Raw genomic sequence first — 27,998 nt, 5'->3', positions numbered from 1 at the left:
GAAACATAAAAATTCAAAGGGGCTCACTTTGTAAAACTAGAATTTAGTCTCTTGGAGGAAATATTATCTTGAAAGATAACATACCTACTGCATCCCACACCCTCATTGTTGTAATAATGCGCACACCTTTCTGCGTACATTTGCGTGTCAGATAACCATATATACTGCAGCTGATCCACCCGAACAGGTAGGGCAATGCTGACACGAGACCAGCCTGGAAAATAGTTCAGCATAACAGACCAACATCTCAAAGTAATGCCTGGATTTTTATTTAATGTGCAGATTTGTATTCTATTTTGAAATAGCAGTGCACTTACTTGATCCAGATCATAGTGGAGTATTTTCTCCATGTAAGTTGGTAATTCAGATAATAATGTGTAGTTCACCCATCCAATCCCAAACATTACAAAACAATGCGCCCACATTGGAGGATTTGACAAAATCATAGGCCACGGATTTCCAATTTTTGACTCCTGAAAATATCAGAATATTTCATGTAGTAAAAGTTGACAATCTTTCTCTCAATGTACTCATCCATTTGTGAGTGGTATTTTATGCATTCCACTAGGAATTTAATGAGCATTGTATCCTGCATTCTTTTCAATCATTTTTCTTTGGTAAATGCTGCCTCAGCTATTTAAACTCTGTTTCTACCAATGATTAGTTTCAGTCTAGATACTGATTCACAAGTGGAGTTCATTCAATTAGTAAATTTCACAATTTAAAATTATATAAGGCAATCTACCTTTGGACTGGATAGTTTGAACTGCAAAAAGACAGTAACCAAATGAACTTCAATTGGGTATGGGAAAATATCCAAAATCAGTCATGGGAATAAACAGAAATTAAGCAGATGCAGTAATATTTATGGATATTGATGTTTATTATTAGAAGACATATACCTTAAACCATATTCACAATAAATGCTACGCTGTGGAATTTGTTTTTATCATGCTTCTTTCTGTGTAGCTCTCTAGTGTCCAGCCAGATGCAGTCATTTATGAAACATGATATTTTGCACTGTACCCAACCGTCACCTTCAGGTGATACCTGTAGAATGAGCATCTTTGCTACATTGCAACTGGTTTATATTGTTATTGCTCCCACACCCTCAGCGTACTGCCACATGTCAAATGCAGAAGTCACACTCAGCCAATATTGTGACTTCATCCACCTGAACATGTGAAAACAATACACAAATACACATGCGCACACGAGCGCACACACACACACACACACACACACACACACACACACACACACACACACACACACACACATACACACACACAATTATACCACGATGGACTGGCCTCCTTCAGTCCCTCCCTATCATGAGAATATCTTCAACTTTTACCCTACTGACCAAAATTGAGTCCAACACCAATTTCAGCCTTCACTTGCACTAAACCAGCAGTATTTCTTTCCGATGTCCCTTCTCAAAGATAACAAACTGTTGAAGGTTCAAACAACAGTCATTTACATACAAATAAAAGTTCCATGACTTTTGGTATGGACTCCAGTAATTACAAAATGGAAGCAATGCACTAATTGTTTGACACCTTCACATGAAGGTCTTAATACCCTGTTCCTGGTCCAAAGGTCCATCTTAATCTCCAGTGCTTACTTAAATCCTTAAACAGAGCTTAGATCTTCATCTGAATTTACCATCTTTCATTCCACAGGCTTCTGAAAACTCTGAAACCCAACTGTCTGGGGAAGTCCCATTGAAACTGATTTCTGTCCCACTGAGCACATTTCCACCCTGCACTGTCAGCATTTTTAAGGAGGTATATCCAAAAGTAGCCATTTCAACAGATAACATGTTAGAAACTTAGTTCAGACATTAAAATTTCTCAGTTCTTTGCTAAAACACTAAACTAATCAACAGCTTCTAAATTAGTAATGCACATACAAAACAATATACAAGATGGAGCTGCTTGCTACAAAAAAGTCTTTCAGTATCAAAATAATAAATGATGCAGAAATAAAAGCAAAGTCATTTGGGATGTTACTAAGCATGAAACTAGAAAAGATAGACACAAGTATATTAGCATACAAATCAAATATGGGATTAGAGTAATAGAAAATTGACAAATTTTGTAAATAACTGTTTCTATGGTGCTGCAGAGAAATTGCAACAAAATGTACCTAATACATATGTAGCACCCACAGTAAATTATAGTGCAAGCACTGTGGCGTTTCCCATTACAGAACTTTAAATTAAAAAATAAGAAATCAGAAGGCTTAAGAAAGGTTCCAGTTTCTGTTCTGAGCGTGGGCATGGACTGTATACACACCCCCTCAAGAAACATAATAAATGTATCATTTAGTTTGTGTATTATCCCAGATATTAGTTGTGTTCTCACTAAAGAAAGGGCAATGCAGAGAGAAAACTACAGGCCAGTTTTCCTACTTCCAGTGTTTCAAAAATATTGAATCAATCATGAAATATGGAGTAACTTTTTTATATTTTACTTTAGTCAGAAGCATACTTATATGATTCTACAAATTCACACTTCAGGTAAGAAACTGGAACGAATTTACGCATGTACACACAAACAGAATTGAAATCAGACCCAAAAGCCATTATAGATACAAATAAATAAGGACAGTCTTGCCAGCAAAGCACAACTTGGCTCCTGAAGTGGGAGAAGTACAATATTAGCCATAATAGAGCTCACAAAAGGGGTTCTTGAAGCTCCTGATGAGTATGACTATGTTGCAACTATATTCTTAGTCTGTTGACCATAAAATACTATTAAACAATCTACAAGCATTAAGTGTAAGAGGAATAGCAAATGAGTGATTCCTGTCTGAGAATAATAAATTAGTGGTTCCTGTCTTACCTGGAAAATAGGGTGCAAAAGGTAGAGATGGTTCACACACCTACTGATTATAAATTTTTAATAAAACAATTGTCAGATAAGAAATTTCTTAATATACAGTGCTCTGCAAAACTTAAGGGGAGTTAGAATGGAAAAAAAAGTTTCTTTTTTTTTTCGCATTTTCAGATTTTTATCTCATTAAAAAATTTGCAATTTTCTGAATAAAATAATATATATATCACTTATAAACTCACATGGGAAGCATTTTATTTTAATTTTTTAAATATAATCTACACCAGTTGAAAATGTTAAAATTTTTACGTGCATTACTTCAAGACCTAATAAAATCGGTAATTTTTTATATAAAAGGCTGGGGATTGTTGTGTTATAAAGTCATGTCCAGAAGAGGATGGGCACCAGGTTGAGGAAGTTGAAATAAAGTTTGAGAGACAATAAACTTTCTTATGGTAAAACCATAAGAGACCAGCTGACAGACAAAATGATTAATGAACTACAGCAGTATTATGGGATGGCCATTAGAAATAATACTGAGGATTGGTTGAAAACGAAGCAGGCAGTATGGGCTACCTTCATCCACAGACTGTCAACTGATGAAAAACCAGTACACCACTTTGCCCTCCTGGACCTGATTCATGGTGCAATACCACAATGCCTAGTACTCAAACAGTTCATACAGCCATACACAATCCATCCCAACAGCAGCCATGGATATCATAAAATCTATTTACAGAGACTTGACAAATCCTGAATTACTGAAGAAGTGTCAGACTCAAAATCCCAATGAGTCATTCAGTAATCTTATATGGACTCGCTTACCACAAAATGTTTTTGCTGGAGTGAAGACAATAAAGGGGGGGGGGGGGATCAGTGATGATGTTATTGCTTTTAATGATTGCAACATTGGTAAGGTAAAAGTGCCACAGCATATGGGAATTAGTCCTGGAGCAAACTGCATCAGAGAACTTGAATGGATGGATATGGTTCGCATTGATAAATCAGAGTATACAGCACAGTTGGTCACTAAGGAGGAGAAAAGAAGAAAAAACTTGGAAAACAATCAAGAAGATGATATACAGTATAGTGTAGGGTGCTTCTGGGTGACTAAAAATAAAAAAATTAAGCATATATTAAGTGAGTTACAGTCTTTTGTAACCTTAGAAGCTGTTCCTGAAAATTTACATTTTGTGTTGCATTTTTCCCTAAATCTCAGAAACCACTTCGAGTAGAGTATTCAAATTTTCAGGGAGTAATAACATACATATCCTGAGTCTACTGAACTAAAAGAAGAACATAATGATATGTTAAAATTATTTAGGATAATGTACAGAAAAGTACAAAAAATTTTAACTGTGTAATTAAAAAATTGTATTTCTGAAAGCAGTCCTGAAATGTAATTATTGCAGTTAAGTAGACTCAGAACATACAGTTTAATGTCCTTTAAAAGTTTCATGTCAATGGCTACAGTGCCTCATGAAGTACAGGGAAGCCAAGTCACTAAATTTAACATTGTCAGGATAGGGTGATCCGGCTCCCCTTAAGGTCAAGGTAGATAAAGTACTATAAAATATTAACAACTCAGTGAAAATGAATGAAAGTGCAGCAGCATGTCACCAGAGGTTTCATGTCATGCACAGGTAGCTGAACACAACATTGTGTGAGGTCAGTGTGATTGTAGTGCCAACTGAGACTGACCCCGCAACATGTGGCAGTTGAAGGAATGGGCGAAGACACTGTGTGTCAGTCACTGAACTGTTATGGTGTACTTTGGTAGTGTTCCTCATTACAATGTGGCCCAGACACAACTACTGATTGACTTCATGTGGGGGAAGAATCATCAGAAAACTAGAAGAAGGACCAAGTGTGATGAGAACAGCCCACGTAACTGGTGTTGCTCACAGCATTGTCTTGCATGCATGGGGAGTATTCCGACCAACAGATACTGATGCCTGAAGGAGAGGAGGTGGCTGACCAAGATCAACTATAGCAGCATATGAGTGCTGCACTGCAAAACAGGCAAGAAGTGATCCATGTCAACAGGTGGTGCAATTGCAACCACATTTAACACGACTGCAAGGCATGCAATCTCTTGCTCCAGTCAAAGAATGACTAAATGAGGGTGGTCTCTGCCAGATGATCACTATATTCATTGTGTTCTGCTAAACCACACATCAGCGATACCATTTTCAATAGGGCCAAGAGCATAGGAACTGGACCAACAAGGAGTGGGGTCGCGTGCACTTCTCATATGTGAACAGATTGGGTATGAGTAGTGATTCTGGATGTACCATGAAACTCTGAGAACTCCAAATCTTTAAACATTGTACTCATTGGTCAATGCTATTGTGACATTCTACTGCTTCTCCATGAGCCTTTCTATGGTGCATTCATCCCTGACTTCACTTTTACGTTTGACAATGCATGACTGAATCAAATGGCGAAGGAGCACCACATAGCTGTCCCTATTTTTCATTGCAAAGTTTCTTTTATTTTCATGCAGTGTCTTACTTAAATGCAAATATCACCATGACTATGACCACTGTTGGGCACATCATCTTGAAGCTGACACATAAAGTTATAAGTAATGCAATAATGAATATTTTGTTAAATAGTTTCTGTGAAATTGTTTGAGAAGGACTGCAGGGTGCACACTTTGATTCTGTCATCGCAGTGTGTCGTCAACTGGCCAAAAGTGGGCAAACAATGAGATGAATAGAAATGACACTTCATTCAAAGACAATAATAACACTCAACCATTTGACTCAGTCATGCATTGTCAAACGTAAAATTGAAGTCAGGGATGAATGCACCCTAGAAAGGCTCATGGAGAAGCAGTAGAATGTCACAATAGCTTTGACCAATGAGTACAATGTTTAAAGATTTGGAGGTCAGTACGGCCATGCAACCATGCAACATAATACCCACAGCATATACCTGAACCACCAACAAGATCATATCCAACAATGTTCCTGAGTGCATTATGTGTGGAATGAGAAGATACTTGGCAAATTGACTGGCCTGCTCATCGCCCTGACTTAAATCTCTTGCTCATTTCCCGCAACTTAAATCTCACTTAGTTCATTTGGGATGTGTTGGGGAGATGTACTGCAGCACATTTTGATGTACCACCATTTACACCAATAGCTGTCGACCAAGTTGTTGTTGGGGGAATGGAGTACCCTGCCACTGGAACTTTATACCAACCTTTTGGCCTGCATGGGAACAAACTGCAGATCATTCATTGCTATCTGTGGTGATAACACACACTATTAAGAGCAATGTCCTGTCTTTTGTAATGTACAGCAGACCACCATAAATTATGGGACATCAGTGTAATTATTGTCTTTGAATGAAGGGTCATTTCTATTCATCTCATTGTTTGCCCACTTTTGGCAAGTTGACGACACACTGCGATGACAGAATCAAAGTGTGCACCCTGCAGTCTTTCTCAAACAATTTCACAGAAACTATTTGACAAAAAAATTCATTTTTGCATTTCTTATAACTATATATGTCAGCTTCAAGATGATGTGCCCATCCATGATCAGAGTCATGGTGATATTTGCATTTGAATAAGACACTGCATAAAAATAAAAAAAAACTTTGCAATTAAAAATAGGGACAGCTATGATTTTTTTACTTGGTTCATATTACATAAGTTGTTGCATATGAAATTTAGCTAACGCATTGAATTTTTCTGTAGACCTGGGTGAAGATCTCCGTCTGTCACCAACATAAAGAAAATTGATCTGATGTAGCACACTCTTTTGCAATTGCACACCAGCGATAAAGTGAGAATGAAATATGCACATATTCATCATATTTCATAAACAGTTTGAGATACTGAAATGAAATTTTGGCAAATTACAGTACCCAAGGAGGAAAGTACGAGGGTTGGCTCAAAAGTAATGTCTCCACCTTTGTAACTCTTCAACAATTGGCAGCATTGGTATGTGGCAGGTACTGGCTTGTTCTGTAGCCTCTTCTCTACAGCTCCAGTTGGTGGGAAGCCTTAGCATTGAGCAGTTGTGTTGTTACAGTGTAAAGTATGGAACCCTGCGCAGACAGTTGGTCAATGCGATTTAAGCAGTGTGCAGTCATTGAATTCTTGACAGCAGAAGGTTTCACCCCAAAGGAGATTCATCAGAGAATGAAAACAATTTATGCTGATTGTGTTGATATGAGTATTGTGTACTGTTGGGTGAGTAAGTTTAAAGATGCTGAGGTGGGAATATCTGACCTGCATGACAAACAAAGAGTTGGACATCTTGTGACAGCAACCACTGAGTTTCACAAGCAAAATGTTGACAGATTGATTCAGGATGATTGTCATATCACTCAGAGAGAAATTTCAAACATAATCAGCATTTCACAAGAATGTGTGGGTCACATTATTGCTTTCCTTGGCTATTGGAAGATCTGTGCACAATAGGTACCCTGGGTGCTGACTCCTGAAATAAACATGCACAGACTTGAAATTTGCCAGGAACTCCTCTCGTGTTATGAGAATGAAGGTGACACCTTTCTCCATTCTGTTGTGACAGGAGACAATATGTGGGTACACCATTACGACCCAGAAACGAAACGTCAGTCTATGGAATATCGACACAAAGACTCGCACCAGAAAAAGAAATTCAAGACACAGCCCTCAGATGGAAAAATCATGGCCACAGTGTTCTGGGACACAGATGGTGTTATCCATGTTGACTTCCTTGATCATGGAACAACAATAAATTCAGTGCATTACATCACAATGATGCGAACTCTGAAACAATGGCTAACAAGGGTCTGAAAGGAAAAGGGAAATATTTTCCTGCAGCATGACAATGCCAAACCACACACTTCACGTGCCACCACAGCAGAACTTCAGAAACTGAATCTCCCCACAGTACAGCATCCTCCATACAGTCCAGATTTAGCACCATCTGACTTCCATCTGTTCCCAATAATGAAAGACGATCTAAGGGACATCACTATGCTTCTGATGAAGATGTTGAGAGAACTGTGAGACTGTGGTTGCAGAAACAGAGTGTCGTCTTCTTCTGGGATGGCTTCAGAAAACTTGTTCATCATTGGCAGAAATGTATCCAATTGGCTGGTGGTTATGTGGGGAAGTGAATAATTGTAATTAAAGATCACATTCTAAGGATTATTTCTGCACCTGATTTATCAAAATATTCCCATAAAAACTCAGTTAACGAAGGTGCAGGGATTACTTTTCATTCAACCCTCATATTTTTCCATGTGGATATAATGCAAAACTTCACTATCTACTGTGTTATTCCTCTAACAACGGACTTCACTCAAGAAAGAATGTAATTTTTAAGTGCCATGAATAGAAAGCAAAACAAGAAATGCTGTAGGTTTTGGAACAGCGTAAGTCAACACATTTATTTCTGTAGTGAGGATGTGCTTTTTCATAAGCTATTCACTTCACTTTTCCTCAGTTCCTCTTTTAACAAACCATAGTTACAGAAATCTCCAGCAATCACATCTGCACAATGTGTTAGGAAGTGATATTGTATAAATTCTTCTATGTTTTGGCAAAAGAAGCAAATTTTAACATGGCAAGAAGAGACATGTAGGTTTTACTCAAAATTTGCCACTCATAATGCTTCTCTAAAAAGTCACAGATGGTTAACAAGCCAGGCAAAAAGAAACAGCTGTTTCTGCTGCTTTTCAATGCGATTCTTTCTAGATACTAGCCAAAGCAGAAGTGACAGCAGATCTTTTTGAATGGTCACCATGCAAGTGTGGGTGTGAAAGGACTCCACTTAATATTTACAAAATATGTGAGCACAGGCTTCAGCTTAGAATGGTACTTCCTCTGCAGCACTCAGCATTTCTCCTAGAGTACCTGCCCACAATCCCCACCACCACCACCACCACTATTCCCACGTGTCTGATGACCATAGCTGTTAAGTCCCATAGCGCTCAGAGCCATTTGAACCCACATGTGCCCTGGCAACTGTCCATCTATGGCCACATTATTCTGCATGTTCTAAAGTGCATGTGAGGATTGCCCACTGTCTGCATGCGGTGAATCAGTTTACACAGTTTATTTAAGACAACATGAGAAATGTTCTTGAATTATGGTAAATGGGGCTAATCTAACACAGTGACCAAATAAGTGAACTTGGAGATACCATAAGTGTATCTAATCTAACTCAGTGATCAAAGAAAAACACAATTACAAACAAATGAATTTGAGGTACAATGGGTGAAGTTAATCTAACAAAGTGATCAAAGCAAAAACACAATAAACAAGTAAATGAATTTGTGGTATCGTAAGTGAAGCTAATCTAACTCAGTGACTAAAACAAATACAAAACACAAATAAACAAACTTGAAGTACTGTAGGTGAAGCTAGCCCATCAAAGTTATGGATTTCAGTCTTTAACGACTGCACACATGATGCAGTAGTGGTTTGCATACAGTTTGCAAAATGAGGTCAGATCTTGCCACACTCACTATAATTTAATAGGCTCTGTGAAGTGGATACTACTGTTGTGACTCGCCGATCTTTCAAAGTGCCACCGCGCAGTTACGTGCATCCTCTACATGCGGCACTGTCTGCCAGCCATGCAGCAGCAGTGCCACCTAAGTGGCCAGCCATCCAGCGGCCGCTAGACTCGGACTCAGTTATGATTTGACTGTTAAAATGTACACACATCTTACTCTGTTTACTTGATCTGTGACTTTCATGTATTGTGTCTTCCTTGAAATATATTTGTTCAACTTGAAGTTATAACTACATGCTCAGGACATGTGACTATGAGGCAGGTGCTGGATAATGCTCCCCTGAAGTGTGGTATCAATCTCACCTACAGTACTAGTTCTCCCTATCTGTTGTGGTAACCTGCAATGCTATTCACTTCATACACATACGAAACTGACACACCATTAACATCTTCATAGGTCATGCCCCTATCCACTACCACTATGCCAAGCCATTAAATTCTGATAACAAAATAACCTGAACATAAACTTAACACCAAAGGAACAATAAATTGCTGCACTTGTTGTGTGGAGAGGTTGGTGTTAGTGCAGAAAGTGCTGGGAGCTGGAGGTGTTTCCTGTAGCATGAGTGAGGGAAAAACCTCAGGCACTGCAGCAAAGAGATGTACTGTTGTCCTCAGATAAAGTTCATTATGTGTTGTTTGGCTGGTTGGACACACTGTATGATACAGCAAAAGATCATCTGATAGAGCAGATGGGTACCAGGCACAAATGCATAATTGTGCATTGCGACCTGTAACTGTTCTTGTTCTTCACAAATAAGGTCCAGGTTTCATCAAGCTATATTACTTGGCAGTGACAAATCATGTGAAAGTTACTTTTGCCCTTAAGTTATGCACACCAGTGAACAGCAATGCCTTTCCAGACAGTATAAGATAAGGGGGAAAAGTTCTTTTTACTGATGGTAGCAATACTGTAGTCACTGATAAAATAGGGCAGGCAAATGAAGCCCTCATGGATGTATACAAATGTGCAGATATAATACTTGAACATTGCAAATATAGGAAACAAACAACATGCATTTCTTCATAAAGAGGAAAAACAAGTCTGTCACACTGACCACAGAAATAAAGCAACTGATTGTGTAACAAACACAGAGTTTTTAGGGTTGAAAATTTATTGTCAGTTAACATGGAATTAACACACAAAGATACTGGCAAAAAGAATATCATCAGCATGTTATGCTATTAGGGTGCTAGCAGCAGTTTGTAACAGGTCATGTCTTTTGGTGATGTACACTTCCCACATAAACTCAGTTCTTAGCTATGAAATTCTTTTCTGGGAATCAATGGTGCAAAACATGGACACTGTTTTCAAACTACAGAAAAATGCAATAAGAATAATACAAAAAAGTAATAATCTGACTCATTGCAAAGAGCTATTTACAAATATGGTTTGCTTAGTTCCCCAAGTGAGTACATCCATCAGTCTGTTGTGCATATCAGGGAAAACATTAGTAAGTATTTCATTAATAGTTCTATATATAACCACAGAACAATAGTTAGTATGGGCTTGTGTTTACAAAGGAATTACAAACATAAAACACAAAACTGTTGTCTTCCAGAGAATAAAATTGTATAATAAATTTTCCCATGTGGTAAAAAATATTTCTAAAATATACTATTTAAAAGGCAACTACAGTATACTTCATAAGTAATGCATACTACACAATTACAGATTACTTAGAGGACTGAGATGGTTAATAACAAAAGGGAAACTACAACACTCTGTCACATAGCAATACGTCATCACAATGTAATACTTTTACAACCAAGTGTAACAAGATCTATAACATGTTATTCTCCTGAGCTCAACATCTTACTCTTCATGAAGGATACTGATTCAGTTTTCATGACACACTGAAGACGCAGTTTCGACAGCACTTTCATTTCACATGAATGTTAACAGGTATTTGCAGTGACATACAGGTTACAAAGTGGCCCCACCAACGAGTGCGTGGCCACAGTGCCAGCTGCTTTTGATACCTGGCTTGCATTGTTAGGCAGGTTGTTGTAACTTACATGAAAGTGATGATATACAGTTATCTTACATTCTTCTCTCAATTTTAATCATAGCTCTACGAACTGGCCCATAAACAAAATTACATGAATGCCAGACAAGTCACCTGCCTGTAGGTACTTAGTGCTACCAAAGCAAAGCTGAGACAGGTTCCTAGTTTATTATAAGATAGTGGGTGCAAATTGTGTACAATCAAGAGAACATTGTATGTTAGTGATCGACCAGATGAGGCAGTGCAATTGTCTAAGACTCTTAAATTCATATTTGGGATGAGGTACTTTACTCTCTCCGGTCATAGAGATTTAGGTTTTCCTAAATCATTTCTGGCAAATGCCAGGATGCTTCCTGTAGCAAGACCATGGCTGAGTGCCTGTATCATTCTCATAAACATACTTATATATTCTATGTGCATGTGTAATGGAGTTATTTATTTTCATTGTATTATGATGACACATCCTATATCATTGTGAGATGATCCATGAGTGAATTAATAAATAAAACAAAATAAATAAATAAAAATCTAGCTCATTACCTACAGCCTTCTTTCTAATGTTAAAGACACCAACTACTTCCACCATCAACATTCCCTAATTTCTATTTCATTTCTGAAATTGCTGATTCCACACATCTATATACTAAATTTACCATGTGCATGGTCTTTCTTCCATCAAACTACCTCTCTCATTGACTTACTGCCTCCTCCTTTTTATGAGTGATCAACTGTATACTTGGATCAAACTACGTTTACTTTAAAAGATGTATCTTCGAACAAACATGAAACAGTCATAGTCACTTGCATGGCATCTTCATATATCATTCTTTCCTGCATCACTAAGAAAAATCATTTCTAGATATCCAAAATACTACAGTCCTGTTCCTCACACTTTTATCAAGTGGCTTATCCCCCACGCACCTAAACCTTCACTCACTACTGACAAATCATTAAGGAATCCCATTCTTTTCCCTCATTACAAAGCACTACCCATGGCCGGAAAACAAAATTGATTGTTATTTTATCCATGTCACATATGTGAACTCCATGGCTGTTGATGACAGTTGATGAATGATGCAACCAGTGACAAATACTTTTTAAATATTTTATTTTAGTGCCATAACCAATTTCAGGCTAATATTTTTAGTTACATGGATCTTTTGACTAAAAGCATGTCATCTGTTCCCACACTACAGTAAATACTCAAATATTATTGTGGAGTGTAGGAGCAGATGACATGCTGTTGATGAAAACATCCGTGTAGCTAAAAATATTAGCCATCAGAAATTGGACATGGTAGCCTGAAACTGGTTATAATACTAAAATTACACATTTAAAAAGTATTGTGGCTGATTGCATCATTCACCAACAAATAAACTTGAATCATATTATTGATCTGAGCTCATCATATTTCTAAATATGGAATTCTTCCTACCCTCACCTACACTGCAAAACAAATCTGTCTATCCTCACATTACTCAGCCAGGTGCAAGACCTGCATAATGTATCCCTCTCACATACCTGTTCTAATTCTTCCACAAGTATGTACCATCCTAGTGAAAGAGCCACTTATGAATACAGTCATGTTACATACAAATTTTCCTGTAACTGCTGTACTTCATTCTATGGCATCATGAGCATCATCCAAGTACCTAGGTATTGTTAAATTGTGCATAACAGCAAGTTTGACTACTCTGTTGCAGAACATACCGCTTAGCAAAAGTGATTCAATTTCAGTAGCCACTCCGAAAACCATTCCACCTGTGCTCTCTTTCTGAACAGCTCAATTTGATAATTCCCCCCCTCCCCTTCCTCCGAGGTCCCCCTACCTTTCTCTGCCCTGCCACTACTGTGGTGAGAGCACTTTTGTGCTCCCCCTTCACTTTAATAATAAGTGTACTTCTTAATTTACATGGTGGCTCAATGGTTAAGGATCAGACTCTGAATTCAAAAAGTCTAGGGTTTGATCCCCAGTCAGTGTCAAAAATTTCTGCTGTCATTTACTTTGTCTTTCACCTCTGGTGGTTGTTTGTTTATGTAAAAAACTGATGAGTAGCATTGTGTCTTGAGTTCTTGTCAAATGGTCTGAGTATGTCAGTTCAAAGGTTGCAGAAAGTCAAGGGCATGCCACTTGCAATATGATCATTCCTGGGTAAATTCTGTGATTTTCAAACCAAACTTTGGGTCATGGACAACTTCACTTTTTAATGTAGATGTAGCACTGTTGTGTTTGAATTCCTTCGTATAATTGTTCCCCCACAAAGTTTATGTTGTGGTCCCTTTTTTATTACTTCCATTTACCCCTCTCCATCTCCTTCACACATATTAATTTCTTTGTACACTTAACCTTATTGCCCTCCACCTTCTGCTTCATTTATTGAGAGAGATGTTACAGTGGTTAAGAAACGCAGTCATATTTTGAAGGATTTTGATTCAAGTTCCTGTCAGCCCCCCCAGTTTAGGTTTTTCTTAGAAAGATTAAAGCAATTTCTGGGATAGTTTGTTTGAAAAGGTCGGGGTAGAATTCCTATTTGAGCTTGTGCTCCATCTCTAGTGACGTCATTGGTCATGGGACTTAAAGCCCTAATACCTTTCTGTTCCTCTTCCACTTACAACCACTGACCAGAGAGTTAAGATGGCCGCGATTATAGATGTGGTAGTAAATCACTCTGAAAACTGTGAGTATTTAGTGTCTATAAGGTGCATATTATGTGACAAAATTGTGTCAAGTGGTATTAGTACATGCTCAATGATGCATACATGGTATCACGCACATTGCTTCATGAAAATAAATCAAGAAAACATTTCATGTGCTTGTGGAACAAAGTGTAAAGGACGTTTGGCCACAACTGAAATGTATTGTGCAACTCATGAACTTATAGTATTAGTAACACTGCAGAATGAACTGAAAGCAACAAGAGAACATGTTCAGTTGTTGGAAAATATGGTTAAAAGCCTATCTCATCAACCACTTAAAGAACTCAGATAATTTCAGGAACACAATGAACCAAAGAAGTGTGCAAAACCTAAATCTGCTTCAAACAATTTTAAAGTTCCGTTAAGAAACAGATTTCAGTGTCTCACTACAGACTGTGAAGTTAATAATGATGAGTCCTGCAGCTTGCACCAAGATTATTTATCTGAATTGGTGGGAAGTAAACACATAATGTTTGAAAAACGTAACTGCCACGATGATGCAAATAAAATGATGAAAATAAACTTTAGTAGGCCTACAGTTTTGCTTGCTGACAGCCACAGGAGGGGAGTTGCGGGTATTCTTCGCCTCCAGCAAGATCTCTCTGTTACAAGTGTTGTGAAACCTGGAGCAAGTCTGACAGAAGTTTTAAAAGACTGTAAAAACTATAACTGCATGTCACAAAGTGAATTTATAGTAATAATGGGCGGCGCAAATGATGTGTATAAAAATGAACTAATAGTGGCAAACAGTGTATTAAGAAATGTGCTATGTACATTAGTGAATCAAAATGTGATTTTGGTAGGCATACCACACAGGTATGATCTTAATGAATCTTCTTGTGTGAACAGAGAGATCCAAAAAGCAAACAGGATGTACAAAAAGATCTGCAAGGTCACTTCAAATGCATTTTTCCTTAATATTGATGACCTGGAGAGAAAGCACTTCACTACACATGGATTGCATTTAAATACATGAGGCAAATCATTACTCAGCCAGAAGATCGAGTTACTAGTGGAAAGTGTTTCTCCTAGAAGTAAGAAATGTTTTCCAATCCCATTGCCAATGATGAAGGAGAGCTGCAATGTAGCTTGCCTACCAACTACTCCAGCTGCTGCAGTAACACAACTTGCAGTAACATTGATTACAGAAGAACATGTTGGGAAAGAAGCAGGCATATTAACAGCTACAACAGATGGAACAACACAGCAACAAACAGAGAAAACAGAAACAGCAAGGGTGGCAGCATACTCAGCTACAAAAACTATTGCTCCATCAAGTGGTACAGGTATCCACTCTGTAGCAACATCTGGACTACCCACAAGGGCAACCCATTAATCAAGATCAAGACATGAACATGAAGAAGGGAAGAGAATTCAATTAGGAGTAGAAGTGTCAAGTGTTGTGGGTAAGCAAAAAACAGTTCATCCTCTCCTTCTAAACGATTTTTTACTGGAAGGCAGCAAGGAGAAGAAGCCGATAAGGTAAATAGTGCAGGAGATTTAATAGCCCCTCACCATAATGGTACATCTGTGAGGAAAGACAGGTTTGATCTTAAAATATGCTATCTTAACATTCAAGGAGTGAGGGATAAGGAATTGATTGTCAATAGTCATGGAATAGAAAATGTGTTTGATATTTTGTGTTTGAACACTGGGCTACTGAGAGTGACCTAACACTTGTTAAATTTGATTATTATAATATAGCCAATAGCTACTGCAGAAAATTGAATTTAAGAGGTGGTGTAGCAACCTATGTTAAAAAGTCACTTAGATGTTCAATCAATAGATAGGATCTAGAATTTTTTGTGTGATGAACTGAACTTTGAAGCTGCTGGTATAGTTTTAAACAGTTTTTAAGTTATTGGTAATATCCCTGTACAGATCACCTAAGGGCATCATCAGTGTATTTCTAGAGAAACTGGACCAGCTGTTACATGTACTTGGCGAAACTAGATGGATGAATTATGATATTGCAATAGGTGGTGATCTGAATTCGGATTTTGATGTAACAACCCACAAACGTAGTGTCACTGAACTTCAAAACCTACTAAGACAATCCAACTTACACTGTGTCAATAATAGGCCCACAAGAGAACAAGCATGTCTTGACTATATTTTTGTGAATTTTAAAACAACAGACGAATCATGTAATGTGCCAGAGTTTGCATTTTCTGATCATAGTTCTGTAAGCTTAAATTATACAAGTAGGTTCCCTCCTGATAAGACTAGTATAACTAAGCCTGTCCCAAAAATTGTGATCACCAGACCTGTCTCAGATGAAAAAATTATAGATTTTGTAATTCCCTTGTTGACAGAGGCTGGTTTGGCCAGTGTTATGGAGCCACACCCTATACTTTAAGTAATGATTTGACAGCAAATATACTATTTGAAAGGTTTTTTAAAGTAGTTTTGGCACACTTTAATGACTGCATTCCAACAAAGAAATTCAATGTAGGCCTAACTGATCAAGTCCTGAAAACTAAAGTTCCAAAAAGACAAAATACATGGTATACAGAACAGCTGACCACTCTGAAAAACCAAGTTATGTTGTTGCACATTGTTTATTGTAGACTGAAGACTAATCAAGCTAAACTAGCCTAGATTACATGGCAGAATGAATATAAGAAATCAATCATAGAAGCCAAAAATGCACACAATCTCAGAAGTATTGAGAAATCCACCAACAAATGCAAAGCTGCTCGGAAGCTGGTAAATAGTGTCACTAAAGATGAAAGAAATGTTACAATTAATATCTCTCCCCAAAAATTCAATGATTATTTTGTTAAATCAGTTGAAGAAGTAGAAAGTAGTATTGATAAACCCAAAATCAGCTCATCGCAGTTACTGTCAAAAAATAGTTGTAGATCATCAACAAATACAAGTAGCTCCAGTTTCTCTGAGGTCTCATCAGATTCTGTATTAAGAATAGTGAAACAGTTAAAATCGTCAGACAGTGTAGACATACATAACTTATCCTGTAACATACTGAAGAAAGTCATAGGCAGTATAGTGTACCCCTTAACACATTGTATAAGCAAATGTCTAGCTGAAGGATATTTTCATGATGAGCTTAAACTGTCTAAGGTAGTTCCAGTTTATAAAAAAGGGGATAAAGACTCTGCCTCAAGTTACCAGCCAATTTCCATAGCCCCATCTTTCTCTAAAGTTCTGGAATCCACAATTTACAAACAATTACCTGATTACTTTGATAATATAGGAATTAGTAGTGAATCTCAATATGGTTTTAGGAAAAATACATCAACAACTGATGTGATAGATGCTGTTGTAAAATACATCCATCAAGTATTTGAGGATAAAGACTTTGCTCAAGTTACATTTTGTGGCCCAGGCAAAGCCCTTGACTGTGTAGAACATACACTACTCCTTGAAAAATTGGACTTCTGTGGTGTTAGAGGTAATAGCCTTAAACTATTAAAATCATTTTTACAGAACCGTAAGCATTACCGTAAGCAAGAATTGTCCAGTGTAGAACTAGTTAAGGTAGGTGTCCCACAGGGATCTGTTCTGGACCCTTTCCTGTTCCTAATGATGATTAATGACCTGCCATCATGTATTAAATCAAAAACTGTACTATATGCAGATGATACAACTTTTCTGAACAGCAGTAATGGCCTCAATAGCCTTAAAAATTGTGTTACAGAGACAATTGCTCAAGCATCATACTGGTTTAAAGCAAATGGATTTTTGCTTAGTGAAAATAAAACTCAGCAGATAGTATTTAGTCTAAAAGACAAGCTACCATCTGATGATCCTAGTTATGTTAAGTTTTTAGGTGTATATTTGGATGACAAATTATCTTGGGGTCAACATGTCAAGTATCTTAGTGGTAAGTTGTCTAGGGCGACTAATGGATTTTGTACATAAAAATTATGTTAGAATATCCTATCTCTCATTCTTCCAAAGCATCATTTCTGGGTATCATTTTATGGGGAAACTCCAGTTGTGTGTGACATCCTTCTACTGCAGAAGAAAGCTGTTAGGGTAATTACAGGCTCATCATATAAGGCACACTGTAAACCTTTATTTTCTGAGCAAAAAATTTTGACAGTAGTAAACCTATATATATACTAGAAGCTTACTGAAGCTAAACGCAGAGAAAATATACATTGCTACAACACTAGGATGAATAGATGTATTTATACTCCATTCCACAGACTCTCAAAATTACTGAACAGTTATGAACTAATGGGGCACAAATTATTTAACAAACTTCCACTAGCTATGCGAGATTTACCAGAGCAACCACTCAAACAAGCACTGTATGACTGGTTAGTTGCTCACCCATTCTACGACATAAAGGATTTCATCAATTGTAATATTATACTGTCATAACAAACCGATTACTCTTTTGCTACAGGAATAAGTATGATTTTGTAGGATTTCAACATGAATTATATTGTATTATATGTATGACCTTGTCAGTTGTAATATTATACTGTAATAACAAATCTATTGCTCTTTTGCAACAGGAATTATATTGTGTTATAAGTATGACTTTGTAAGATTTCATCAGTTGTAATATTACACTGTAATAACAAACCTATTGTTCTACTGCAACATGAATTATATTGTATTATATGTATGACTTTGTCTATTGCCTTAATGGCCTAATGACAATAAAATTATTCTATTCTATTCAAAACAATAATAGCAGTCACTGGCAACACTATAGCAGAGATCATGGTGGCTGCTTTACCATATCAATGATACAAGAATTCCTTTCATCAGCCACATTATAGAACTTTACACATGGTATGTGTTCTATACCATAATTTTATTTGTTAATAATGTGCTTTTGAATATTCTGCTAAACTGTTGTTTGCATTTTATGTGCAATGTTTTGGTGACCAACGCAGCTGTCTTCTTCAGGAGCTGTGAGTTTTTCTGCTATGTGTACTCGTGTCTGGACTCCAATCAGACTGTAAGACTGTTTGGAGTCCAGGCAGCAAGTTCACATAACAGCTAAACTCACAGCACCTGAAGCCAGCTTTGTTGGTCATTGAAATCTTGTGCATAAAATGTGACAACTCAGCAGAACAGCCAAAAGCAAACTATTAACCAATTGAATCAAGAAAACCCAAGATATCACATAATTTCATTTGACTCTATCCCATATTTTTTCTGTTTGTTTATCCTTTTACTCATACTTGCCTTCACATTATAAAAATTTCTTCTTTAACTTATCATTTTCTAGGTCTTAGTTTCAGTCTTTTCTTGCAAATTATATGCCTTTTTCCCTTTTCCATTTAGGTCTTCCTCCCATTACTTTTTCTATTCAGCATTTCTCCCCAGATGTACATTACTGTGATTTTCTTCCAATTTCTTGTTTCATAATTTGAACTGAATAAAGGTTCTCTCTTCCAGTTCTGATTTCTCAATTTTTCAGTATGATTTACTGCATAATTTCCATCTAATCCTGTGTTGTCTCACTCAGGTTGAGGAGTGTAGTCAAGTCCCCATTTCATCCTAATTCTCATTTCTCTGTTTGGATCTGTCTTTTTCCAATAACAGAAACTTATTGCTCCAAAATTTAATGATAAGTTCCATTTTTAGTGTGAAAATAGGCCTTAAAAACTTGCAATCATATGTTTTCCTACACCTACTCTGTTGAAAACTGCAACTGCATTGTTCTTTTCTATATATTAAATTATAAGTGTATTACCTCATCATCAGGCAGCTTCTTTTTTTCATCATTCGTCTTTTTACTGTGACCAGTGTTCTCTAGTATATAGTCAAGTTCTTTCTGTGAGATTCTTGGATGACTCTCAGGTTCACTGTACACAAAGTAGAGCCAAGGAATAGTCAGGGAAATTGTAATGCCACCAAAAATGTAGAATACTGAAGGCCATCCCAAAGACTTCACCATTGTTCCAGACAAGGCCATTGAAAGAACAGTACCCAAATAGTTTGCTGCAACAGGAAGAAAACATTATTCATTTTTTCATCTGTAAGCTGACCTTTATATTTCATAACAAATAAACATTAAAAAATCTGTTATGGTGCAACCTGCAGATTTCCAGATAGCTGTCATAATTAACAGCTCAGAGTAAAGAAGAATGAGTTTAAAATGTAATAACCTTGAGCCATCAGCCTGCTCTTAACACTTTTTATGCAAAACAGAATAATGAATACGTGTATGAAGACAGTAACTGTTCTCGAAAGAACAGACTACTGTTGATGACCGTGCAGCTTTTCCCTGGAATAAATGATGACTAACTGAAACCCTCAGCTGCAAACAGGTGTTGTTGATATACCTCGATGTGGACAGCTGAGAATGTGTGCCCCGACCGGGACTCGAACCCGGGATCTCCTGCTTACATGGTAGACGCTCTATCCATCTGAGCCACCAAGGACACAGATGAATAGCGCGACTGCAGGGGCTTATCCCTTGCACGCTTCCCGTGAGACTCATATTCCCAACTGTCCACAATTATACATATGTAATGTACCTTATAGACATTTGCCCATTCACTCATTACTCGCGCACGCTTTGGCGATTCCCGTAAGAGTTTGGGCAACCTGTGCGCATTCGCACAGATGAAGGTCAATGGCAGGGTAGCCTTTAACTATGTATATGAAGACAGTAACTGTTCTCGAAAGAACAGAATACTGATAGGTGTTGTTGATATACCTCGATGTGGACAGCTGAGAATGTGTGTCCCGACCGGGACTCGAACCCGGGATCTCCTGCTTACATGGCAGATGCTCTATCCATCTGAGCCACCGAAGACACAGATGAATAGCGCGACTGCAGGGACTTATCCCTTGCATGCTTCCCGTGAGACTCCCATTCCAATGAATTACAGACGTTGAGGAACTTCTTAAATTTTCATACAGAAACTCGTTTAAGCTTTTTCACTAATATAACAGAATATAATATACATAATATATAATATATAATATTACAGAATATCGAGAACTAAAATCGCATCCCCAATATAGTTTTCAACATTATAGCTTTATACCATATTTAATATTTTAAAATTAATTATGTTAATAATAACCTATGATGTCTGATCTAAAAACTCCAGAACTTTGATCACAAAATTTTTCTGTGCTAACCTTTTACTTATTGTGCATGGTCACCTTTGAAATATTCTCCTCCACAACTGATACACTGTTCCTAATTTCCTAATGCTATTTGTACTTCTGAAAGCAGTCCTGGCAGGCCTCTTGCTGGATTGTGCAAAGTGCTGTCTGTGAATTTTCTTTTATCTTGTCTATCTTTGCAAATTTTTGTCCTTTCAATAGAGTTTTCAACTTTGAAAATAAAAAAAGTTCACAGGGACCAGGTCTGGAGAGTACAGAGGATGATGCAGCACAATGATTTCATTTTTTATGCAATAGTCACACACCAACAGGGATGAATGTGAGGGTGTGTTATTGTGATGCAAGAGCCATGAATTGTCTCGTCACATTTCAGGATGTTTCTTTCTCACATGTTCTCGCACGCATCACAACACATACCAATAGTACCATCAATTAACAGGTTGTCTTTGTATCATGAACTCCTGATGAACAAATCCTTCAAAGTCAAAGAAATCTATCAGCATAGATTTGACATCTGACATGACCTGATGAGTTTTTTTTTTTTTTTTTTTTTTTTTTTTTGGAGAACATTTCCCAACCAATTGTGAAGGTTGAACCTTGGTCTCAACATAATGACCACAGACCCATGTTTCATCATGAGTTATGATTCTCTTAAGTAACAACTCATCCACATTTGCCAAATCCAAGAGCTCTTCACAGACTGCAAGGAAAAGGTTTTTCTGGTGTTGGGTCATGAGGCGTGGGATGAACTTAGAGGCAACATGATGCATTCTGAGACATTGTGCAGGATTTCATGACATAATCCAACTGAAATTTTACATACTTCTGCAACCTCTCGGACAGACAGTCTTCGATTGGCAGGCACAGTTTTGTTGACATTACTGACATGAGCGTTGTTGATAGACACTGAAGGGCATCCTGAACAGGGGTCATTTTTATCTTCTGTCTGGCCTTTTTCATTGTGTGAACCATTCATAACACCAAGTGCAGCTTAAGCACTGACCACCATAGGCTACCTGCATCATTTGGTGTGTCTCTGTAAAGGTTTTCTTGAGTTTCATGCAAAATTTAATGCAGATGCATTGCTCCTCTATCTCTGCCATCTCAAAATTAGTAAACTGCATGACACACCATTCTACTCAATACATTACTGGTCAATAACTAACAGACATACAATGGTGAAACCTCCAGCAGTTACACATTAAACACAGGTGTGTACGGAGAGGCCAACCGCATTTTGCTCCAACACACCATTGGTGCATAATTACGAATGTTCCAGAATTTTCTGAGCAGACACCATATATTAATGTGTTTACAGTTATCTTTTCATTCCCCCACAAACAGCAAGTCTATGCATCTAATCAGTCAAAAACTCAAAATAGTGTATTGTGCCAAGGACCAAAATTGTACAATAGACTGCCAGAAGAAATAAAAAATGTGAATGTTTCCCACACCTTCAGCCAAAGCCTAAAAAATATTTGCTAAATAATAGCTACTACATTGCAAATGAATATTTAAAATAACTATAGACAGTAACCTGATATTCATGAACACTACTATGTAACAATTTGTGACATGATAAAAAAGTAGAACTAAATACAGGAGCTATAAATACTGTAAGAGAAACGTTTATTTTCATAAGAAATATTGTACAAACATTTGACAACATCTGGACAATGTATATTGTTCTACGTATGAATACATAAATCAAATGCATTGCAGCTCTGGGGTAAGAGAAAAGTGGATGGGAAAAAACTACCAGTACTATTTAAAGAAAGTAATTAGTGGCAGGAACTATGATAGAATGTTGACTGGAATTATTTACCTGAATGGCTTTTGAAATAAATATCATGAAATCAGATGCTAATGTAGCAGATTACCTGAACAAAGTAAATGCTTCTGAATTGGATCAATTTTGTGTGACACATTAGATTAGATTAGATTTACTTTCATTCCAATTGATCCGTAGTGAGGAGGTCCTCCAGGATGTGGAACATGTCAGAAAAACAACAATACATGACAAATATTTACAACTAAAACAAATAAGCTAATGTACCATTCCACAGGTCCCAAGTGGAATGATCGTCATTTTTTAATGAACACTATATGAAAGTCATTTTACAAATACTAATGCACTGAATTTAAAATAAAAAAGTTTTTTATTTATTTATAAGGTAATAAACATGTAATACAACTACTATAATACTTATTTACAATGAACACATTACTGCACTGAAATGGTGCAGAAGTTAGATTGTACTTACACACACACACACACACACACACACACACACACACACACACATTTACAATGAACACATTACTGCATTGAAATTGTGCAGAAGTTATATTGTACTTATATATATACACAAATCAGTTGGTTTTACTGAGAAATTCATCAATGGAGTAGAAGGAGTTGGCCACCAATAAATCCTTTAGGCTTCTCTTAAACTGAATTTCATTGGTTGTTAAGCTTTTTATGGCCGCTGACAAGTTATTGAAAATGTCTGTTCCTGAATAATGCACACCTTTTTGTACAAGACTAAGTGACTTTAAATCCTTGTGAAGATTAATCTTATTTCTAGTATTGATTCCATGAATTGAGCTGTTGGTTTGAAAAAGTGATATATTTTTAATGACAAATTTCATTAAGGAATAAATATATTGACGAGCAGTAGTTAGTATCCCTAGTTCCCTAAACAGGCTTCTGCAGGAAGTTCCAGAGTTCACACCACATATAACTCTTACTGCACGTTTTTGTGCCTGGAAAACTTTAGCTTGGCTTGGTGAATTACCCCAAAAAATAATCCCATATGACATTATGGAATGAAAGTAAGCATAGTATGCCAGCTTTTTCATTTTTATATCCCCTATGTCTGACAAAATTCGCATTGCAAACAGAGATTTGTTAAGATGCTTCAGCATTCTGTGGTGTGCTCCTCCCAGTTGAATTTATTATCAAGCTGTAATCCCAAGAATTTAACACTGTTCACTTCTTCTATCTTCTTGTCATCGTATGTTAGACATATACTCGTGGGACACCCCTTACAAGTTCTGAACTGCATGTAGTGTGTTTTTTCAAAGTTTAGTGACAAAGAATTGGCTAGGAATCAGTGATTAATGTCCACAAATATTTTATTAGCTGATATTTCTAAGACTATGCTTGATTTGCTATTTATTGCAATGTTTGTATCATCAGCAAACAAAACGAACTTGGCATCTGGTAATGTTACTGATGAAATGTCATTGATATACACAAGAAAAAGTAAGGGCCCTAAAATGGAACCTTGTGGGACGCCATATGTAATTAGTTCCCAGTTGGATGATGCCTCATAGCTTGATACATGTCTCTTTCCTCATGACACCCTTTGTTTCCTGCCAGAGATATAAGATTTGAACCATTTTGCAGCATTTCCTGTTACACTATAATACTCTAATTTACTTAAAAGGATATTGTGATTTACACAGTCAAATGCCTTTGACAGATCACAAAACATACCAGTTGCCTGCAATTTTTTGTCTAATGAATTAAGCACATTTTCACTGTAAGTGTAGATAGCCTTCTCAATATCAGAACCTTTTAGAAATCCAAACTGTGACTTTGACAGTATGTTATTTGAGATAAGATGGTTATAAAGCTGACTGTATATTACTTTTTCGAAAATTTTTGAGAATGCTGGCAACAGTGAAATTGGATGGAAATTTGATGCTATTTCTTTATCTCCCTTCTTAAACAGTGGCTTAACTTCAGCATATTTCAGCCATTCATGAAATATTCCACTGATAAATGACTGGTTACACAGATAGCTTAATATGTTACTTAGTTCAGAATCACATTCTTTAATTAACTTTGTTGATATTTCATCATACCCACTAGATGTTTTTGATTTTAAAGATTTTATGATGGACATTATTTCTGTTGGGGTAGTGAGGGTCAAATTCATATTATGAAAGTTGCTTGAAATTTCTGGTCTGAGGTATTCCATAGCAGCATCTACCAAACCTGACAGCCCCATCTTTTCGGTAACAGTTATAAAATGTTTATTAAAAAGTTCTGCAACACTATACACATCTGTCACCAATGTATCATTTACTCTTAATGCTATTTGTTCCTCTTCATGTCTGGTTCTACCGGTCTCCTCCTTCACTATATCCCATATTGTCTTTATTTTGTTATCTGATATGACTATCTTTTCCTTGTAATATATTTGCTTTGACATCCATATTACAGTCTTTAATATTTTGCAGTATTTTTTGTAATGTGCTATAGCATCAGCATCAGAACTGTTTCGGATTGACAGATACAGTTTTCTTTTTGTTTTACAAGATACCCCTATCCCTCGAGTAATCAATGGCTTTTTGTAGACTTTGCTCTAACCTTGGTAAGTTTTGGGGGAAAACAGTGTTCGAATAAGGTAAGCACTTTATTAGCAAAAGTGTTATATTTTTCATTCATGCCATGAGCACTGTAAATATCAGTCCAGTGAATGTCTCTGAGGAGTGTCCTAAAATAATCAATTTTTGGCTTACTGATTACCTTCTTGAGCTCAGATTTAACAGATTTTATATCCTGTTCAGTATTAACATTTAACAGAAGGAACTGCATGTTATGGTCTAAGAGGTCATTGACTATTGGTTTTGTAATATAATTTTGTTCATTGGACTTTTCTATAAAGATATTATCAATGGCTGTTTGTGAGCAAGTGGCTACCCTAGTGGGGAACTTTACAGTGGGAATTAAGTTGAATGATAGTGTTACTAGCTCAAATAAGTTCTTATTGGGAGAGTCTTTAAGGAAATCTACATTGAAATCACCAGCAACCACTATTTCTTTGTTTTTGGTTGTTAAATGGGCCAGTAAAGCTTCAAGGTGGTTTACAAACAGATTAAAGTTACCTGCAGGTGCTCAGTATACACTTAATATTATGAAGGATTTTTTGTGAAATTCTAATTCTGTTGCACGTTTCCATATGCTGTTCTAGGCAAAATTTATGAATGTCTATGTTCTTAAATTTATGACAGTTCCTAATGAATGTAGGGGTGCACTCAGCCTCGTGATGCCAATTGAGGAGCTACTCGACCGAATAGTAGCGGCTCCAGTCACAGAAAACCATCATAACGACCGGGAGTGTGGTGTGCTGACCACACGCCCCTCCTATCCGCATCCTCACCTGAGGATGACACGGTGGTCGGATGGTCCCGATGGGCCACTTGTGGCCTGAAGACGGAGTGCTAATGAATGTGGCAACTCCTCCTTTCTCCATTTCTGATCTACAAAAGTGAGATGCTAACCTAAACCCTGTAACACTTAAAAGTTCTATACCAGTGGTCACATGATGTTCAGAGAGACATATTATGTCAGCTGGGTTTGAAGACTCTAATTCATCTATGCAGATAGTTAATTCATTAATTTTATTTCTCAGTCCTCGAATATTTTGATGCAATAAAGATAGCTGACATTTCACATTGACTGAGTTAAAATTTGGTAGAGTTATAATATCTGCTGACTGCTGAAAATTCTTAACCAATAGCTGTTTATGCTGTTTATACAGCTAACTTTAATCTAAAGCCCTTTATACTAAGAGAAGCAATATAAGTCATGAATGACACCACCAATACTTCAATACATTGACAACCATCTGCTTGTAATTAAAAAACAGTGTATTAAGTAAATATGACAACAGAAGTGGTAGATAACCGAAAATCTATTTGATTAGATGCATAGACTTGCTGTTTGTGGCGGGATGAAAAGGTAATTGTAAACACGTTAATATATGACGTCTGTTCAGAAAATTGCCTATAAATTATGATGCCCATTGACTACCATTTCAGTAAGTATAGAATGTATGTTTTTTAATATTGTAAGCACACTGACATTTATTATTTCTGTTCCTTATGGCACAGTACAGAACTGTAGTTTACAATAGTGCTCTCTCTCTCTCTCTCTCTCTCTCTCTCTCTCTCTCTCTCTCTCTCTCTCTCTCTCTCTCTCTTTCCTTCCCCTTACCATTCTCACCCTATTACTTTAAAAGTGCTTCATAATTCACTCAAACATCTTATACATTGCCTGGCATTGGAGGCAGTAAAATATTATATGTGTTGCCATTCGTTCACACTTCATAAATCATTTTACATTTGACATTTTGCTTATGTGATAACTTAGGAGTACAGTTACAAGGCCTGTCCAAAAAATTCTAGAACTTTGAACACAACATTTTTCTACACTTACATTTTACTTATTGTGCATGGTTTCCTTTGAAATACTCTCCTCCACAATTGATACACTGCTCCCAATGCTGTTTCCACTTCCAGAAGCAGTTCTGATACACCTCTTGCTGGACAGCACAATGAACCATTTGTGAATTTTCTTTTACCTCACCTATCATTGCAAATCTTCTGCCTTTCAACAGGGTTTCAACTCTGGAAATATAAAAGCTCTGTATGGAGCAGGTCTGGAGAGTGCAGAGGATGAGGGAACACAGTGATTTCATTTTTTGTGCAATAGTCATGCACCAACAGAGATGAATGTGCAGGTGTGTTGATATTTGACCTCACCTGACAAACTTTTTTGTTCTTGGAGAACCTTTTCCAACCAATTGTGAAAGCTGAACCATGGTCTCAACATAATGACCATAGACCCATGTTTCATCATGAGTTATGATTCTCTTAAGTAACAACTCATTCTCATTTGTCCAATCCAAGAGTTCTTCACAGGCTGCAAGGAAAAGGTCTTTCTGGTCTTGACTCATGAGCCATGGTATGAACTTCGCGGCTACATGATGCATCCTGAGACACTGTGGAGGACTTCATGACATAATCCAACTGAAATGTTACATTCTTTTGCAATGTCCTGG

At 37.0% G+C, this 27,998-nt stretch overlaps 1 protein-coding gene and 1 non-coding gene across 2 annotated transcripts in view; both read right to left on the bottom strand.

The window, feature by feature from the left end:
• Positions 1-27,998, bottom strand: part of LOC126095219 (putative inorganic phosphate cotransporter) — a 98,409-nt gene that overhangs the window by 31,712 nt on the left and 38,699 nt on the right. Inside the window, exons 5-7 of the mRNA XM_049909958.1 lie at positions 19,757-20,004; positions 318-473; positions 85-214 (exon numbers count right to left, since the gene is read on the bottom strand). Of these exons, the coding sequence (XP_049765915.1) occupies positions 85-214; positions 318-473; positions 19,757-20,004 (534 nt within the window). The remainder of the gene's footprint in view (positions 1-84; positions 215-317; positions 474-19,756; positions 20,005-27,998) is intronic.
• On the bottom strand, positions 20,751-20,825 carry Trnat-ugu (transfer RNA threonine (anticodon UGU)). The gene has a single exon. It is a non-coding gene; the product is annotated as a tRNA-Thr (tRNA).

Source organism: Schistocerca cancellata, chromosome 8 (genome assembly GCF_023864275.1).
Source record: "Schistocerca cancellata isolate TAMUIC-IGC-003103 chromosome 8, iqSchCanc2.1, whole genome shotgun sequence".
Classification (NCBI taxonomy): Eukaryota; Metazoa; Arthropoda; class Insecta; order Orthoptera; family Acrididae; genus Schistocerca; species Schistocerca cancellata.
The sequence above is the reverse complement of the archived record's forward strand: the minus strand, read 5'-3'. Positions and strand labels throughout refer to the sequence as shown.